The sequence below is a fragment of the Triplophysa dalaica genome, chromosome 2 (genome assembly GCF_015846415.1).
Source record: "Triplophysa dalaica isolate WHDGS20190420 chromosome 2, ASM1584641v1, whole genome shotgun sequence".
In the NCBI taxonomy this organism is placed as follows: domain Eukaryota; kingdom Metazoa; phylum Chordata; class Actinopteri; order Cypriniformes; family Nemacheilidae; genus Triplophysa; species Triplophysa dalaica.
Window position 1 is genome coordinate 4,142,396 of NC_079543.1, and position 16,787 is coordinate 4,159,182.

The window sequence follows — 16,787 nt, forward strand, 5'->3', positions numbered from 1 at the left end:
TGCAGAGGGATCAGAATCAGAATTGCAAACTTTATAATAATGTTTTATCGTTGCTCTTTTAAGAAGTCACATCTTCTATAACAACTTGTCATTCTTCAATCAAAAATGTCTTTAGCATGCATTCTGTTTGTTACTGGAGCAAGATGGGGAGGATCCTTCTGTGATGTCACTGAAAGTGCATCAAGTAAAATTGTAAAGTTGGCTGCGATAAATCTGGTTCGTAACTTGCGTGTAGCAATAAAACAATCTGAGATCACGTCATGAAGTATGGAGTTAAAAAAGGCTGCCCAGTTTCACAGCAATGGTTTATTACCCATTGTTGTGATGTGCTGTATCTTTATAACCTGTTGAATTGCAGGCCAAAATCCAGCATAAAGGACTTTTAATTTATGGCAACGGATTGTTAATGTGGGTGTTGCTACTAAACATCAAAATACAAAGGTGACAACACAGTGCAGTTGATAAACCTCTCAATGTCCTACCTCATTATTTTAAGAAAATGTCTCTTTATGATTTGAGAAAATTCTATGTACAGCTCTGACCTGTATGTCAACACTCTCATACAAGTTTTTTTTTTGAGTTCATATCCACAGAACTGGATTTTCAGAGCTGTGAAAGAATATGTTTGGAGGGCACGAATAAATAAAACGTCAAAAAGGCACATAACATTCATCTCTGCAAATGATCCCCCATGCTGTAGGCTACAAATGACATCACCATTATTGGCTTCTGTAAGAACCTTTGACTTTGGCTCACATCTATTCAACAGGCCATAACAGTTTATTGCACGCAATAAAAAACGACACAGAGCGAACACGTAAATACACAAGGAATCATTCTTTTCCTTCCAGGTTTCATAACACGGGCTGCGTTGTTAAAGCCAGTGAAATATGAAAAAGACGACCTTAATCGTATTTATTTTAGCCTGCCTGCATGTTCAAAGCTCATGGAGTGCTGTCGGTAAGTTAAATTTAATTACAAAAATGTAAGAGACCTAAATCTATATGTGACAGAAATGTTGTCTTGTTTATCAAAAAAACTATCTACGTGTAGAGAATGTGTCACATGAATCATTAAGATCAACGACTAAACCAGAACAAGCACAAATTGCAGATCAATACTATGTGAAAAACAGGCTGGGTCTACTCTGGATTAATGTCTCGGTTTAGAAGAAGCTGACACTCCAGTGTAGCAAACACATTCCTGTGTGTTCATTAATAGGGAGTTGTCTTCACTTCTTTCACAGCATTAATTACTTCTTCTAAGAACCAGAGCTATATTCAAATAGTTTCTTGGAGTTTTGATGTAAGGCTTGGAATGTTCATGGGGTTGAATCATGTCTCCAAACCATGTAAACCTGCTTAAAGGAAGCTTTCATTTTTGCCGTAATGGGTACTATTGTTAGTTGACCTCATTTTTAGTCCTCTTTCATATTGTTGACATAGTAAAGAAAGAAAATTATGACTTGTATAACTATGGAAAAACAATTTTCAATATATTGAAATTCGTGTGTAAAAGTAGAAGACCTTATCTGTTTTTCTGTATCCAATTATGTTTTTTTTAGGCACAACAGAGATCAATTGTCAACGTGGAAGTGAAATCACTGTAGGGAGCGTCCAGGAGGGATATGAGGGTGAGATAACGTTTAAGAAAAGAAAATGAAAATTACATTAATACATTTTTTTTAAGAAACAAGATTCGTCTGGATGTTATAATAGTAGTGCTAAAGTTACTATTATTAATTATAATTGCATTAATAAAGATAATATTATTATTAAAAATGTAATGTATTAATGATTCATGTATCATTATCATTATTATTTTATACATATATTTTACTTAAACAATAATATTTAATAAAATAAAATTATATCACCATTTAAAAAAAACTTAACACTGTTACAGACTTGTTACACGTTTCCTCATATCTTGATATTTCTTCAGTAAATGAATGTTCCAGAATCCAAACATTTATCTCTCTGCCCTACAGGAGACATAGAGATTATCAGCAATATCCAACCTGATGATCGTGTAGTTCTGGAGTTTCATTATTTTCCCATTGGTGTGACATTCCTGACACTGGTTTACTCTGATGGAGACACTAATGCTATTGTACGCACCAACAAACCATTGGATGCTGAAGTGCTCTCAGAGGTTTGTTTTCACCATAATTACCAACCTTGTACCATACATTTACACTGAAACACACATACTGTGACACTTTATTCCCCAAACAGGCTGCACTTTAGTGTCAAATACTTAAATATTAAATGGGAACTTGGATGCAGTAAAATGACTGAATGTTTGATGTTATATGAATCAATATAAAATTTAATATAGAATGAAGTTATAAGACTTCAACATTCTCATCACTTTTATTTTAACATTTGATCGGTTTGATTTAATATATGTATATTGCCAGAAAATAACGGTTTTAAACTGTATTTCAATGAGCCCCAAATATAACTTTTTGGTGAAAGAAAAGAAAGAAATTACAATTCTTTTTTTAAATATTGTCAAGAAATGTTGTCCCTTATCCAATAAAGTGTCATATCATGTTTCCACTGCTTGTTCTTTCAGTCAGGAGGAAATCTGTTTTATTCCATCACCTGCACAAACACAAACCCGGCGGTAATATATAATCAAATCATTCAGTAACATCTGACCAAAAAACAAATATATGAAACATAAACTTAAACCTTCCCTATGAAATAAATGTTTTGCATTTCAGATGAAAAACATACGAACACTAGTCGTTGGGGATGTTAATGACAATGCTCCCATCTTCCAAAGCAAAACATACAGTGCCATGGTTTCAGAGGTGAGCTCAGTGTCTCAAACTTGCAGGATCAGCTGCTAGAATTCTCATCACTATGTTAACCGTTATATTTGTGTTATAGACGCAGGCAGTGGGCTCATATGTGCTTTACGTGCAAGCTGCAGATGCAGACGTCTCTCCAAGTAACAACATACTTTCTTATTCTATAGTGGTGAGTCAAGTCTGATGTATATCTTTTTTTTTGACAAAAAGATATGTAATGAATCATGAAGGAAAACTGGATTGTTTATGAATGCATCAATATCGTCATTTTAATCCACAACACTTCTTCCCACAGCCTTCAGCGCCAGATGAGTTTGAGTTGGGAAATGACGGAAACATTAAATTAAAAAAACATTTGGACTTCAACGTCGCTGAAAGCCACATCTTTACTGTGGAAGCCAAAGTAAAGATCTACAGCTTGGCTGCTTTTCTTTCTTATCAAAAATGACTCTCCAGTCTACTTAAAATGTTTGTTTGCAGGATCCAGATGGACTCAATGACACTGCCACAGTTACAATAACAGTTATGGATTACGACAACCTAAACCCATATTTCCATCACAGCCTTTATAAAGCATCCATAGAGGAAAATCAGGTAAGTCACTTTCAAGTACAAGATTAATACTTAAAAAAGCATTTATGGCCAAACATATTTTCTCTCCACGATTAGGTTGGGATCTTCTCAGTGGTCACTCCTGAGGCCATTAAAGCACAAGATGGAGACAAAGGCATCAACGAGCCGGTAGTTTACAGCATAACATCAGGTACTCTTTATACTGTACATAACATGTAATGATGTTATTCATTCTCATCAGAACATACATAATACAGTTTTGTCTAAATACAGTCTTACCTAAATTTCAATAGATATCACAGTAACATCTCTACCGTGAAATCTTTCAATTACTTATTAAGGCTCAGTTTTTAATAAAACAAATATTTTCACACTTCCGTTTCAGTCCATCCAAATAAATATCAGCCCCACTTCGCAATCGACCAAATCACTGGGGTCATCTCTGTGACAACAGCACTGGACAGAGAGGAAATAGATCAGATAACCGTCTACCTACAGGTATCAGACGTTATTTAAGCCACACATGAGTTAAAACAGGAAATTATTCTTTTTAATGAAAGACAATAATTTTGTTCTCTAATCCTTATCATTCCCTTTTTAAACAGGCAACTCAGCAGGACGATACCAGTAAGACTGCTAACACTGTGCTATATGTCACTATAGTGGATGTGGATGATAACCCACCAAAATTTGAGCAGGACCAGTACACGGCCACTATTCCAGAAAATTCTCCACTCGACCAAGTTGTGTTTCAGACTAGAGTCACCGATCTAGACATGGTACTTTCAAGTCCTGCAAACAAATATACAAGAAATATATATCAAAAGCTATTCAAATGATTAAACAAATATAACTTAATTATACTTTACATAAAGATAAATTAAGCCCACTTTTAAAGATGCATTACATTTACATTTAGTCAGCTAGCAGACGCTTTTATTCAAAGCCATTTACAAAGAGTTAAGGGAGCAACAAACTATTATTTAAAATACTTTTGGGGGTGGATTTTGGGCTAAGCAAAGACACTTTTGTGTGAAATCACACTTAAATGATATTTATAACAATATTTCAAATCAATATAAAAAAAATCTATATAACAAATCAAAAAATGTTTACATCACACCAGGGAGGGTTTGTAGGAACATTCCGGATTATTCCGGACTCCGTCCCTTTTTCAATCGGTCCTGATGGAATTGTTCGGGTGAAGAATTCTGTGGAGCTGGACAGAGAGAACACACCCAACTTTAGTTTTCAAGTAAGTGAAACCAAAGATAAAAATGTATGGTACAGTTGAAGTCAGGTTTAATTGTTGTTGGAAAGTTGTCTTACTGTGTTTTAGCCAATGATTTAAAGAAATAGTTGCAAAAAAAATGAAAATTCTATCATCATTTCATTTAAGTGTATAAATGAAATAAAATTGGTAATTTTCACTTCTGGGACAACAAATTAAATGGTAGTCAACGGTGCCCCAAAAATGGTTTGTTTTCCTAAATTCTTCAAAGTATCTCATTGTGTGTTCAACAGAACAAAAAAATATTTGTACCCCTTATGGTAATGATGTCCCAGAATGGAAAATTGCTAACAACAAAATGTGTACAGGTTTGAAACAACCTGAGGGTGAGTGAATGATGTCAGAATTTTCATTTTTGGGTGAACTGTCTCTTTAAGAGCTATCAGTCTTCACCTATTTTAAGTAGATAGGACTTGAATGACTGAAATAGCAGCTCAAAGGCATTGAAAATATAAACATTGAATGTGAAAACATCCCTTAAAGAACTACGGTTTAACTTTAAGACTCCCATCTTAGTCCAATCGCATTAGCCGTATGCTGATTTGAACACTACCATAGTAATCTCGCATTTTCCTTCCAAAAATTAAAGGTTGAAGCACAAGACGATCCTCCGTCCAGCAACACAGCGACAGCCGAAGTGAATGTTATTCTCATGGATGAGAATGACAACAGTCCACGGTTTACATCGGCCAAGTACGAGGGCAAAGTTTATAGCAATCAGACCACAGGAATGCCGGTTGTCAAGGTGACGGAGATCTGTTTTTGTTCGAGTCATCTTATCGATACTTGAGTACATTTCTGAAGATTGTGGAACTGTGATTACATCACACAAACTAAAAGCTATATCATATATTTCAGGTGGAGGCAGCAGACCTGGATGAAGGTCCAAATGGGGAAATCAGTTATGCCATTGAGTTTGGAAATGAAGAAGGTTATTTTAGCATCGATGGGAACACTGGGGAGATTACACTGCTTAATACAATTCCTCTGATGGAAAACAAAATCCTTCAGTTTGCGCTGTATGTGACTGCAAAAGATGGTATGTTGTCATTTCATGGTGAACATAGATTTGTCAGTATTACACAACATTTTTATCATTATTTATTGACCCTCATGTGGTTCAAAATCAGTTTATGACTCTTTCTTACGTGCAACACAAAATATATTTTGAGAAATTTTGTTTATACTATGGGGTCTAGGTTTTTTTTCCCAACTATCTTTAAAAGATCTTTTGAGTTCTTCAGAAGAAAGTTATATCCAGTTTGGATAGATGTGAGAAATGATAAAATTATATTTATGTTTGGGTGAATTTCACACCTTTAGGTGGTGTAATAACCAGATCGACTTCTGCTCTGGTGGATATCAAGGCACCTGGAGATTCCCGTCCACAGTTCCTTAAGAAGACGTACCAGGGTCAGGTAGAGGAAGAGCAGTCAGGAGCAGATATTGTGAAGGTACATGGACTTACAGCTCAAAGACTGGCCTCAGATGATTTGAAAATTAGACTAAACTAACCTGCACTTTTTCCTGTACAGATAGACTTCCTATCCATCGACCCGATCGTTCCTGTGACGTTAACGGTTGAAAGCGAAGCCGAAAAGTTCTCCATAGACCAGAATACAGGTGTTCTGTCAACCAAAGTCAAACTCGACTATGAGCTGAAGAGCAGCTACACTGTTCAGATGTCCATAACGGATGGAACCAACCGGGACGAGGCATCTGTTCAGGTCGATGTCCTGGACATCAACGACAACAGTCCAGCGTTTGTACTTAACCCTGCAGGGGCTACAATACCAGAAGATCTCACGGTGGGAGACAACGTAACATCCGTCCAGGCCAGGGATGCAGATTCGGATCTGAATGGTGAAGTGTGGTACACTCTTCTAGGAGGAGCCGGGAGGTTTATTATCGATGAGGAAACAGGAGTGATAACTGTGGGGGCTCCTCTCGACCGAGAGGACAAGGATGAGTACAACTTGGAGATCACCGCCCGAGATCAAGGTCGCCCATCACGTTTCACCACCATCACATTGGACATCTCGATAACCGACATCAACGACAATGCTCCCATATTTTCCAAGCAACAATACGAGGTCACGGTGTCAGAGCATGCGATGGTAGGAACAGATGTGCTCAACGTAACAGCGGTTGACAAAGACAAGGGTTCGAACGCAGTGGTGACCTATCACATCGTCAGACAAGAGCCGCCTTCCACACCACCCATCTTTAGCATAGACGCTGTGACCGGTTCCGTACATCTTGCTGAAAAGCTGGATTATAGCAGAGTGAAGAGGTTTACTCTTCAGGTGGAGGGACGAGATGGAGGAAGTCCAGTTCTCATAGGAAGTGCCGTTGTCATCGTGTGGGTGGAAGACGTGAACGATAAGGGGCCTGAGTTTAGTATGGAGCAGTACAATGTGGCCGTCTATGAAAATCTGCCAAGCGGAGGCGCTCTGGTGTCCCTGGAGGTTACAGATCAGGATGAGGTAAGTGTTTGATTTAAGGTGTTTGATTTCAGAAAGCTTTAAAGCACCAACATTTTGTACCATTTGATTTGTTTATCTTTCCACTCAGGGTGGGTTTTCGAAAGGGTACTTTATCCTGGATAGTGATACCTTTGCTATCAACGCTCAAGGCGTAATACTGCTCAGGACTAATGCCACCCTGGATAGAGAAACTAAGGACAATTACATACTACAGGTACAAAGCAACATTCAAACACATGTGAAAAACGTTTAAAAAAACATTTTTAAATTCCGGAATGGTCTATTTTAGACAGTAGCAGTAGACCAGCCTGTGGACGGTCAGAGCGCCACAGCTCAGGTCAACATCACTGTTCTCGACGTCAATGACAACAACCCAGAATTCTTGGCTCTCCCAGAGCTCACTGAGATCCGGGAGGGTGCTTACACGTCCTCTTCACCCGGAGTGGTGTGCATGATCTCAGCAGCAGACTCGGACATTGGAGACAACGGGCGGGTCACCATATCCACTTCCTCTCACAGCGACCTGTTTCAATTTAAAGAGGTGGGAAAACATTTGGTTATAATCAGGCAATTTTGTTTATAAACATGATATCGATATGTATTGAAGCATACTAGAGGATATACACACACCTATTACTCTTCAATTTGTGAAAAAAAAATTCTGCTCCAGGATGGGACTCTGCTGGCTGTCAGCGAACTTGATCGGGAGAAAGAGGATGTGTACGATTTGGTCATCGTTGCTATGGATCATGGGATTCCTCAGAGAAATGTAGTGATTTCCTTTTCTTTGTACTAGTACATGGCATGATGTCAATGTGAATGCATTAGATATATTTTTCTGTGCATGAGGTAAAACATTTTCTTGTGTTTTCTAGTAAAAATATAAAAAATCTTAAATCAAGATACAATTACTTCAGAAATAAACAACCTAGATATTAAGACATTAAGTCTTGATTTATGCTTAAAACATGAAAAATATCTGCCAATTGGGTAGTTACATTTTTAGTTTGTTTTAAATATAAACCCAATTCATTTTGATTGATTAATTATTTATTTTCCAGAAAACTAGTATTGTTGCTCAAGTAAATGTATATTTATTTAAGATTCCTTATATATTTGAAAGTCAGAAATGCATTGTCCTCATTGTATTTCATGTAATTGGTCTCTGTTAAGACCAGCTAGCCTCACTGTGTGTGAAATTACGTGTTTGTGTAGCCAATGTCTACACTATATGTCTTTTTTTGGTCATCAGAACATCACCACGCTGAGGGTCAGTATCACAGATATCAATGACAACGCTCCTGTCTTCAGCTCTAAAATCTACAGCAAAAGTATTCTAGTTAAAGACACCAAAATTGGAGACCTGCTATTGACGCTCTACGCAACAGATAGAGATGCTGGAAATAACTCGCTCCTGACATACAGGTATACACAAGATATATATACATATTGATGCCTGATTAGATGTAGGCCGCTCTACGTAGGTCATCCGCTATATTGGAACCCTCCGAGCCAATCCATGAAAACTCGAGGGCAAGCTGACTTTGCATCTGCAACCATGTTTATACGTTTTTTTCTGACTATGAAATGTTACATGCGGTTGGTTAGATCTAAACATTATAAATGCTAAACTTCCACAACACAAGACGATTGTGGAATGTGTTAGCTAACATGACATAAAAGTTTACCAGATTTAAAACCACGAGTAACCTTTCATATGTTCCATATAGAAACAAAAGGTTGGTCCATTTTTAGAAAGCTCTGCAGTTTCCACAATCAGAGGCTGTGCAATGTTGTGGCATTTTGATAAACTGTGAGTGACATCAGCAACCTAAATGTGGGCCGTTCCAAAAGGGCGGACGCATCTGTAAAAGATAAAATGAGGCATCTATGTATATATATCTATGCTTCGGTCTTTGGTTCTGATCACAGAACTTTGTAAAAACAAAAAATAAGGGAAAACTCATGTTTCATAGTTTCTCTGAAGACACCTCTGTGGTCTCTCTGGATGCCGAGACGGGAGACGTCACTTTGACGTCCGACCTCAGTGACCTCACAGAAGACACACTGCTCAACCTTACGGCTAAAGTGACGGACCACGGAACGCCATCGAAATCTGCCACAGGTTTTATTTTTTGCAGATCACCATTTTTGTAACCAATAGTTGTTAGCATCCATAACCAGGCGCTTTGAATTTGAATGAGGTCACAGGCAGTCTTTTCTAGGCAAACACTTTCTGTGTAATAAGATTACTAGAACTTAGCATTTGCATTCTGCAGGTAGCAGAACCTGTTTACCAGAATGACTTTTTAAGACTGTGCCAGATCTTTTGGCATGCGCCATAAAGAAAAAACGCAAAATCAATTACTGTTTAGTTTTGTTTTCATTCTTTAAATTTTTCACTTCAGCTGACGTTTTGATCGACATCAGAATGGTGTCACTCACGGAGGGCATGGCCTTTGCGAGCTCCTACAACTTCTCAATTAAAGAGAATGAACCTGTGGCCACAAAAGTGGGCACAGTCAAAGCATCCACAGGAAGTTCACAGGATACAGTTAGCTACAGCATCAGGTCGCACGTGGATGTCTTCTCTGTGGATGCCGATGGAACCATCAAAGCTCTCCAAGAGCTGGACAAAGAGAAAGAGGAGTGGTACATTCTCACTGTGGAAGCTACAGACTCCAGAACTCCTCCAAATACAGCGGAGACCATGGTATTATTCCCACATACAATTCTGTCATCAAAGATTGAATTTTAAGATCAAAGATAGGCCAGAAACAAACAACATATGTGCACAAACACAGACATAAGTCAAATTTTTTTAGGTTATTTAACTACACTTACAGTAACTAGTGAAAATGCCGGAAATAAGCATGTCAACGAAACCGGCTCGGCAAGATTAGCAGCAAAAAGTGATCTGTCACGAGGGATGGATTACTGACCGTGCTAATGAGGCTAGTCCCCAGGGGCCCATGACTACCATTAACCCGAGGGGGCCCTGGGCTTCAAGGTCGTGCCATCCAGTTTGGTACATAGTGGCACATAAATGAAAACAAATGTTTATCTATGTTTAATATATGGGTTCCATAGCCCATACAAGGCCTCTGTGGGTATCCTGTAAAAAATTAAATGATCAACAAATCATGCCAACATATGTTTTTATGTTGCTTCAACTTATTAATTTAATTAAAAAATACTTAATTTTCTGAATCTTTTGCTTGAAAATGTGAATTTTACAGACTTGTGTCAAAGGGGCATTTTTTATATATGTGATGCATTAAATACGTGTATATTTGACAGTTAATTAAAGACATGCAATTTGCATTAATTTTTGCGCTTTCTGCTTATGCTTTATTTTGTTTTCAATGGTGTGTGCGATTTCACACGGAAGAAAATGTATACCGAAAGCAATATCGTATATAAGGGAAACTACTCGACTTAGGCAAATAAAACTAATTTCAGCCCCAGTTTAAAATGGGTAATTAAGAAATGGTGGAAACGTGTCTTTATCATAATGTATTCTCTTGAAAGTCTTTATTGTCATATGTGTGTTGAATATAATCTCCTTTTAGGAATTTCACCATTCAACATGAATGTATCTGAGAAATCTTTTCAGTGATTGGTCCATGTCAATGTTGTCATCCAGAATCCTGTTTGCGGCACAGTAAAGTGTCATAAATCATCGTGAAGCCTGACACTCAAGATTTAGTGCCACACTTCACTTAAATTACGACTTTGAAACCAACTTTGAAGAGCAGTTTTGAGCTGTTACGATTTTTTTTCTCTGAAGTCAATTAGCCACGTTCTTGTGAGTAGTTCTCAGAAGCTTGATAAATACAGGCCCTGATCTCCAGATGACATCTTACTGACGTAGACTACCTGTGCTATCAGGGTTAGGACAAGCAATAAGCAAAGTTTAACTCATTTTTTCGTCATTCTAAGGCTGTGAGGATTTTTGGGTCATCTGAAATGCAATAATGTGAACTTGCATAGTTAGATGCACAGGTAGAAACATATTTGCATAAAGAATGGACCAGTGCTCATCCGAACTAACATTTCACTTTCTATCTTCAGGTCCGTGTTCAGGTTGAGAATGTGAACGAATCTCCTGAGTTTACCGCTGAGAAATACGAAGCAGAAATATTCAGCATCTCCCCGTACAAATTTCCCATAGTGAAAGTCCAGGTAGGATCGTCCGGCACAAGTCTTGTTAAAGGAATAGTTTGTCCAAAAATAAAAATGATGTCACCATTTATTCACCCTCATGTCATTCCGAACCTGAATGACTTTCTTTTTTTCTTCTGTGGAAAACAAAAGAAGATATTCTAAGAAATCTCTAGGTGGTTTTGTGTCCATACAATGGAAGTCAAAAACATATTTTATGTTACGCAGAAGAAAAAAGTCATACAGGTTTTAAGTGACACGAGGTGAAATAAACAATGAGAGAATTTTTATTTTGGGGTGAACTGTCCCTTGAAGGAGAGATATATCAGTGAGAGATGATGAAGATTAAAACATTTGGGCCTGTTTTCATTAAAAATCATAGCGCATAGAGCTGCTGCTAGTGACAAAATTCTTAGAAATTTGGTTGTTTTTCCTTCATATTACAGAAAGAAATAAGATCCAAGTAAAGAAAAAAGTAATTCATAAAGCATCTTAACCCTTGAAAAAGCTCTTAGGACTTTTAAAAGACTTAAGAGTTTCCTTAGCAGCAAAGAAAATGGACGAAAAAAGAAAAGTGAGAAGAAATGAGTTCCAATGCATGAGATTTCCAATTTACTTTAAAGATTCATCTTATTTTTTTTAAATAGTTTTTGTGTGTTTAACTTTTGTTTATCTTTGTTTTGGTTTTCTTGTATAGCTGCTTTGATGCAATGCAAATTGTAAAAGCGCTATAAAATAAATTACATTGAATAGAATTGAATGACAATGAGTTAATAAGACACAACGCATTAGATCGTGCAAGGTTCATGTTCGTGAACGATCCAATACGAGACACGCTAAAATCTCCAAGACAGCGCAAAAATGCCATAGTGCCAGAAATAGACGAAATCATACATTAACATTTTAAGCAACTGGACAAATGCAACTATGTAGCAGAGATGATTCGGTTCTGTCACAACCTTCAATAGTGACACACAAACAATTACAGCACTTACATAAACTTATTGACTGTTTATGTTCTATCAAATACGTTGACATTAACAGCATGGTAAATAAAAAAACAAATAAAGAATATAAATACAGTTTATATAGATATACAGTGCGTGCGAGTGGGAACGATAAAAACGTTAAAAAAAGGCCATTTCAAACTAATGACTCTATACTTAAGAGCTATTTTTTTTTCTTCTCGGCCAACCAATCAATCACAGTCTTTAAAAGAATGTGTCAAACATAAGAGGGTCAGCCCCACCTCCACATTAAGATAAAAGTTTTTGTCCTTTCCTTGCTCAGAGTTGCTCTCAGATAGGTCCTGAATCGTTCTTAAGCCTAATTCTTTTACGCAGAAGTTTTTAAGCAAAATTATACTGGCCCTGAAATAATTGTGGTTGTATGTTCATTAGGCGTCTGACCCTGATGTAGGAGAAAGTTCAGAGCTGCAGTACACCCTGTTGAAGCCCACCACACTTCTGGATGTGGACCATCTCACTGGTCAACTGTATGTGCTGGATGCATCTAGTTTTGGAGGCTCTCAGGTCACCTGTGAAGTTAAAGCCACAGATAAACACGGACAGTCCACGACGACAACTGTACAGGTGAGCAGAGAAATGGTAAAATGGACAAAAATGGACAAAAAACATCACAACAAAGTATAGAAACCGCACACGCATGCTACCATTAAAAATCTGTCACTTACTTGAGCAAATATGAATTGAAATGTTATTTCGAGCAACACATAATAAAGTAACGGACTTACAGCGGAAGTGTATGGGGCAAGATATTTTCAAGCTGTTTAGACAACACTTTATGTGATTTTGTGCTAATTTCATGATAATTCACTCAACAACATGTCATACAAGACGTCCACGTGTTTATTTCTCCGGTCGAAACAAAACATTGAAGCTTATGATGAAAGCTTTCCAGGGTTCTTATCCATATAATGGACTTCGACGGATGGGGGTGTTGGTCCGAATTTTAGTTTTATCGCAGCTTCAAAAAGTCTCTAAACGACACCAGCCATTGAATAAGGGTGTTGTCTAGCGAAACGATTGATCATTTTCCAAGAAAACGATAAATAATATACTTTTTAAACATAAATATATGACTTTCACTGCCTCGGAGTGCCTCCATGTAGCGCGTTCACGACTTCACATAGTACATAATCACGTTGGAGGCTCTAAGCTTTAATTTGTTTTCGACAGAAGAAATAAACACACATGTATGACATGCACATGAGTGAATTATCTAGAAATTTTCATTTCAAAGTGAACTACTACTTTAACATGAGACTAGTGTGGCAAAATTGCTTACTAACCTTAATTGCGTTTAATTCGTCTGTGTAAGATTTATCAAGTTTTAGAATGTAAGAATGAAAATAGAAAATGGAAACAAAAGGTTTGAGAAGCTTCTACTGTGCTCATATTACCAACTTCTTACTTTTGGATCTGCCAACATGTATTTAATAAAAAAGACTTGAAATGTATTTAACTCACATTACTGTGCTTGACATCCTCAGGTCAACATTAAAGAGACGGCAACTATCAGCGTCGTGGTGATCTCTCTTAACCAACCCGTCTTTACTGTGGAGAAAAAACTTCTAGAGATTCAAGAGTGAGTATATCTGTTCAAAATACAATACAAAACATATTTCTGTTTGGTGTCTGCTCTTCTGGATGCGCTTGTAATGTTTGTACCTGATAAACATTTTACCGTGTTTTGGCTCAGATCTCTGCAGAAAGCGCTAGGCTGGACTGTGAAGATCCTCAGTGTAGCAGCTGAGAGTCAAAATCAGATCCTCAGAGAATCGACCACCAAAACATTCATCAGCTTTATCGCCGTGGACAGCAGTGGCGCCGTCATTCCTGCCAAGGAGGTCAAAGAGTAAGACGAATTAGTATTAGCAATTTTTTTTAAAGGTTAAGCCTATACTGTATGTGAATTAACGTTTTGTATTTAGAGTAAACCTAGATAGCACATGTGTGTCTGTAAAACATCTGCTGTGTAAAAACATCTCATAAACGTCTTCGAAAGAGCTGTTTTACATGCAGTACATTCTAAATGATAAACATCTAACAGCAGATGTCTCCGAGACGATCTCCAGGAGATATCTTCCAGACGTACCTTTGCAGACAAGTGTATAGCACTGAAAATATATGATTCTCTCTGTGATTTTTTTCTTTAGGATGATTTGTTGTTTTTTGCATCAAATCATCCAACATGATGTATGGAGCATTCTGTGAAAGTATACCATGTAGAACAAGGCCAGTTTGTGAAGTGTGAATGATTGGTTGTGGTTACAATAGTTACAATATTACGGTTTTAAAACATTAACCTGGTAATTTTCGCTTAATATTGTACAAGGAGAACAGGAAGGGATCATGTAAAACGTGAACCACATATTTTCATAGACCTTCCCAGAATTCCACCCACATAAATTATGATTCTAATTGTATTGCACACAATTCAAGAGAAAAAATGAAATGCCTGCCAAATCGGCTTCCGAAGAATGGTTCCTCAGACATGTTGTGTTGACGCATGCAGGATGTTACTCAAGGAACAGGCCGCTGTTACAGCAGAACTGGAGAAGGTGTTTGGTTCTAGCCTTGACATCGAGCTGGAGGAAGGTTCCGGAAACTCTGGAGATTCGGGTGAAGCAGCCGTCATTGCCCTCGGTGTTACCCTGGCGGTCTTTGTAGTGGCTTTTGTAGTGCTGATGACCGTCTATGTGGTTAAGTAAGTTACAACAGTACAACAGTGTTCTATAGCAGGGGCTACAATGAATGTGTTTTTCCCCATATTTCCATCAACAAATATATTAGGTGGGTCTTCAGATTTCAAGGTGAAAGACAAAATTGTTGTTTTGGTGTTGTAAAGCATTTCTCAAAAATTGGTTACTGCACCTTTAACATGAATGCAAATAGCTTACGTCATTAATAGCAATTGAGAACTGATCAACGGTTACAAAATTAGATTTTCACAACACATTCATTTTGCTGATATCTATCAAAGGAAGTTATGCTATCAGCCAAATGCGTCTAATTCATTTTGTTTTCTATTTTCGGAGAAAACCAGGTATTGTCGCAATTTTTTTGAATATCATTATGAGTAGTATTAACACAATACCAATAATTACTGCTTATAATCACGATTATGCTTTCTTTTGGTCAGCAGGACTGTCTGTTACATATATAATCTAATTGCTTGAGATCAATCTGTCATATACAGGTATTTTTTGATTCTTTAAATATAGTTTATATAAATACATATATAAACTAAATCTAACATACTTAACATTACCTTATCTATCCTCAATGTACAATATGGGGGGGGGGGCAGTTCATTAAATGGGTTTACAGGGGGGCTCTACCATGAAAACATTGAGAACCACTATTTTAGAGAAACTGTTATATAATGGACATTATTTTTTGCTTAAGGTTTAGAAAAACAAACAAGGATACAGATTCAGACAAAGAGAGCTTCAATATAGAGAAACACAGCCCATTCAAACACAGATCCAGCATAACCAAAAACTGTTACCACGACGAGTGAGTGCAAGAATTATTACATGCAAACAGTTCATTTGTCTAATTTGTTTTAAAAATGTGTTTTTTAAACAAACTGAACATGTTCCTTTTTAAATACAGAAACCCAGAAGTTGTCAAAACAAAAGAGGTAAAAACTATATGAGCTTGCTGTAATGACTAAAACTAAGAATAAACTTAAGTAAAATAATAACAATATCAATATTTATAATAACATGTTTTGAAAAATTCATCTTTCAATATATGTATATCTTTGTTTTCCAGGAGCAGAATAGTCACCAGTCGGATTCTGAGAAAGAGAATGACGATGATGACAGAAATGAAAACAGCGTCTCCTCCTTCTAAAAAGATCAGCTTGTTAACATCTGTCAATAACACAATAGACATCATGATCTTGTGTGTCTTAAACATGAATCACATCTTTGTTTCTACATTTTTCCAACCTGTGTGTAATTCAACTACCTTTGTTTTGCTACCTGAAAAGCATTTTGTAATCAACTGAAATATTTTGCACTTTAACTGGATCAACTGTTCTTGTGCGGCGAAACGTACAGTGTTTAATTTGTGTTTTTGAAGACGTAAATAGTCTTGTGAATAATTTCATGTAACTTTATGAAAAATAAACAACTTTGTATGCAACTATGCACATCTCACATGTCAGACCGTGGCTTTCAAGTTTCCATATAATATTTATTAAAACCAGTGTAGCGACAGTGTGTTTAGAATAGTATATTGCCATACTAATAAAATGATTTAGTAGTATGGTAGTTCGCTAGACAAATATCTAGTATGCAAATTTAGTTTCGCAAGTAGTAAGTCATATCTGATTGACCAATGCCAAGTAGAAATGTGTGGAAGTTTTTAACAAAAGACTCTGTATCCCACAATTCAAGGGCTTTTAATGTGAATAAAAT

General features: G+C 37.0%; 1 protein-coding gene across 1 annotated transcript in view; it reads left to right on the forward strand.

Moving 5' to 3' along the window:
* LOC130436449 (protocadherin Fat 1) overlaps nt 1-16,412 on the forward strand; it is a 21,729-nt gene extending 5,317 nt beyond the window's left edge. Inside the window, exons 2-29 of the mRNA XM_056767096.1 lie at nt 701-731; nt 1,565-1,633; nt 1,991-2,154; nt 2,901-2,990; nt 3,117-3,224; nt 3,302-3,415; nt 3,491-3,584; nt 3,780-3,892; nt 4,000-4,173; nt 4,521-4,649; nt 5,275-5,430; nt 5,544-5,724; nt 6,009-6,139; nt 6,221-7,171; nt 7,260-7,385; nt 7,461-7,712; nt 7,842-7,940; nt 8,424-8,596; nt 9,148-9,296; nt 9,580-9,884; nt 11,246-11,356; nt 12,736-12,927; nt 13,848-13,942; nt 14,057-14,212; nt 14,873-15,064; nt 15,766-15,876; nt 15,976-16,003; nt 16,138-16,412. Of these exons, the coding sequence (XP_056623074.1) occupies nt 701-731; nt 1,565-1,633; nt 1,991-2,154; nt 2,901-2,990; nt 3,117-3,224; nt 3,302-3,415; nt 3,491-3,584; nt 3,780-3,892; nt 4,000-4,173; nt 4,521-4,649; nt 5,275-5,430; nt 5,544-5,724; nt 6,009-6,139; nt 6,221-7,171; nt 7,260-7,385; nt 7,461-7,712; nt 7,842-7,940; nt 8,424-8,596; nt 9,148-9,296; nt 9,580-9,884; nt 11,246-11,356; nt 12,736-12,927; nt 13,848-13,942; nt 14,057-14,212; nt 14,873-15,064; nt 15,766-15,876; nt 15,976-16,003; nt 16,138-16,218 (4,575 nt within the window). The 3' untranslated portion in view covers nt 16,219-16,412. The remainder of the gene's footprint in view (nt 1-700; nt 732-1,564; nt 1,634-1,990; nt 2,155-2,900; nt 2,991-3,116; nt 3,225-3,301; nt 3,416-3,490; nt 3,585-3,779; nt 3,893-3,999; nt 4,174-4,520; nt 4,650-5,274; nt 5,431-5,543; nt 5,725-6,008; nt 6,140-6,220; nt 7,172-7,259; nt 7,386-7,460; nt 7,713-7,841; nt 7,941-8,423; nt 8,597-9,147; nt 9,297-9,579; nt 9,885-11,245; nt 11,357-12,735; nt 12,928-13,847; nt 13,943-14,056; nt 14,213-14,872; nt 15,065-15,765; nt 15,877-15,975; nt 16,004-16,137) is intronic.
* Nucleotides 16,413-16,787: the final 375 nt, after the last annotated feature.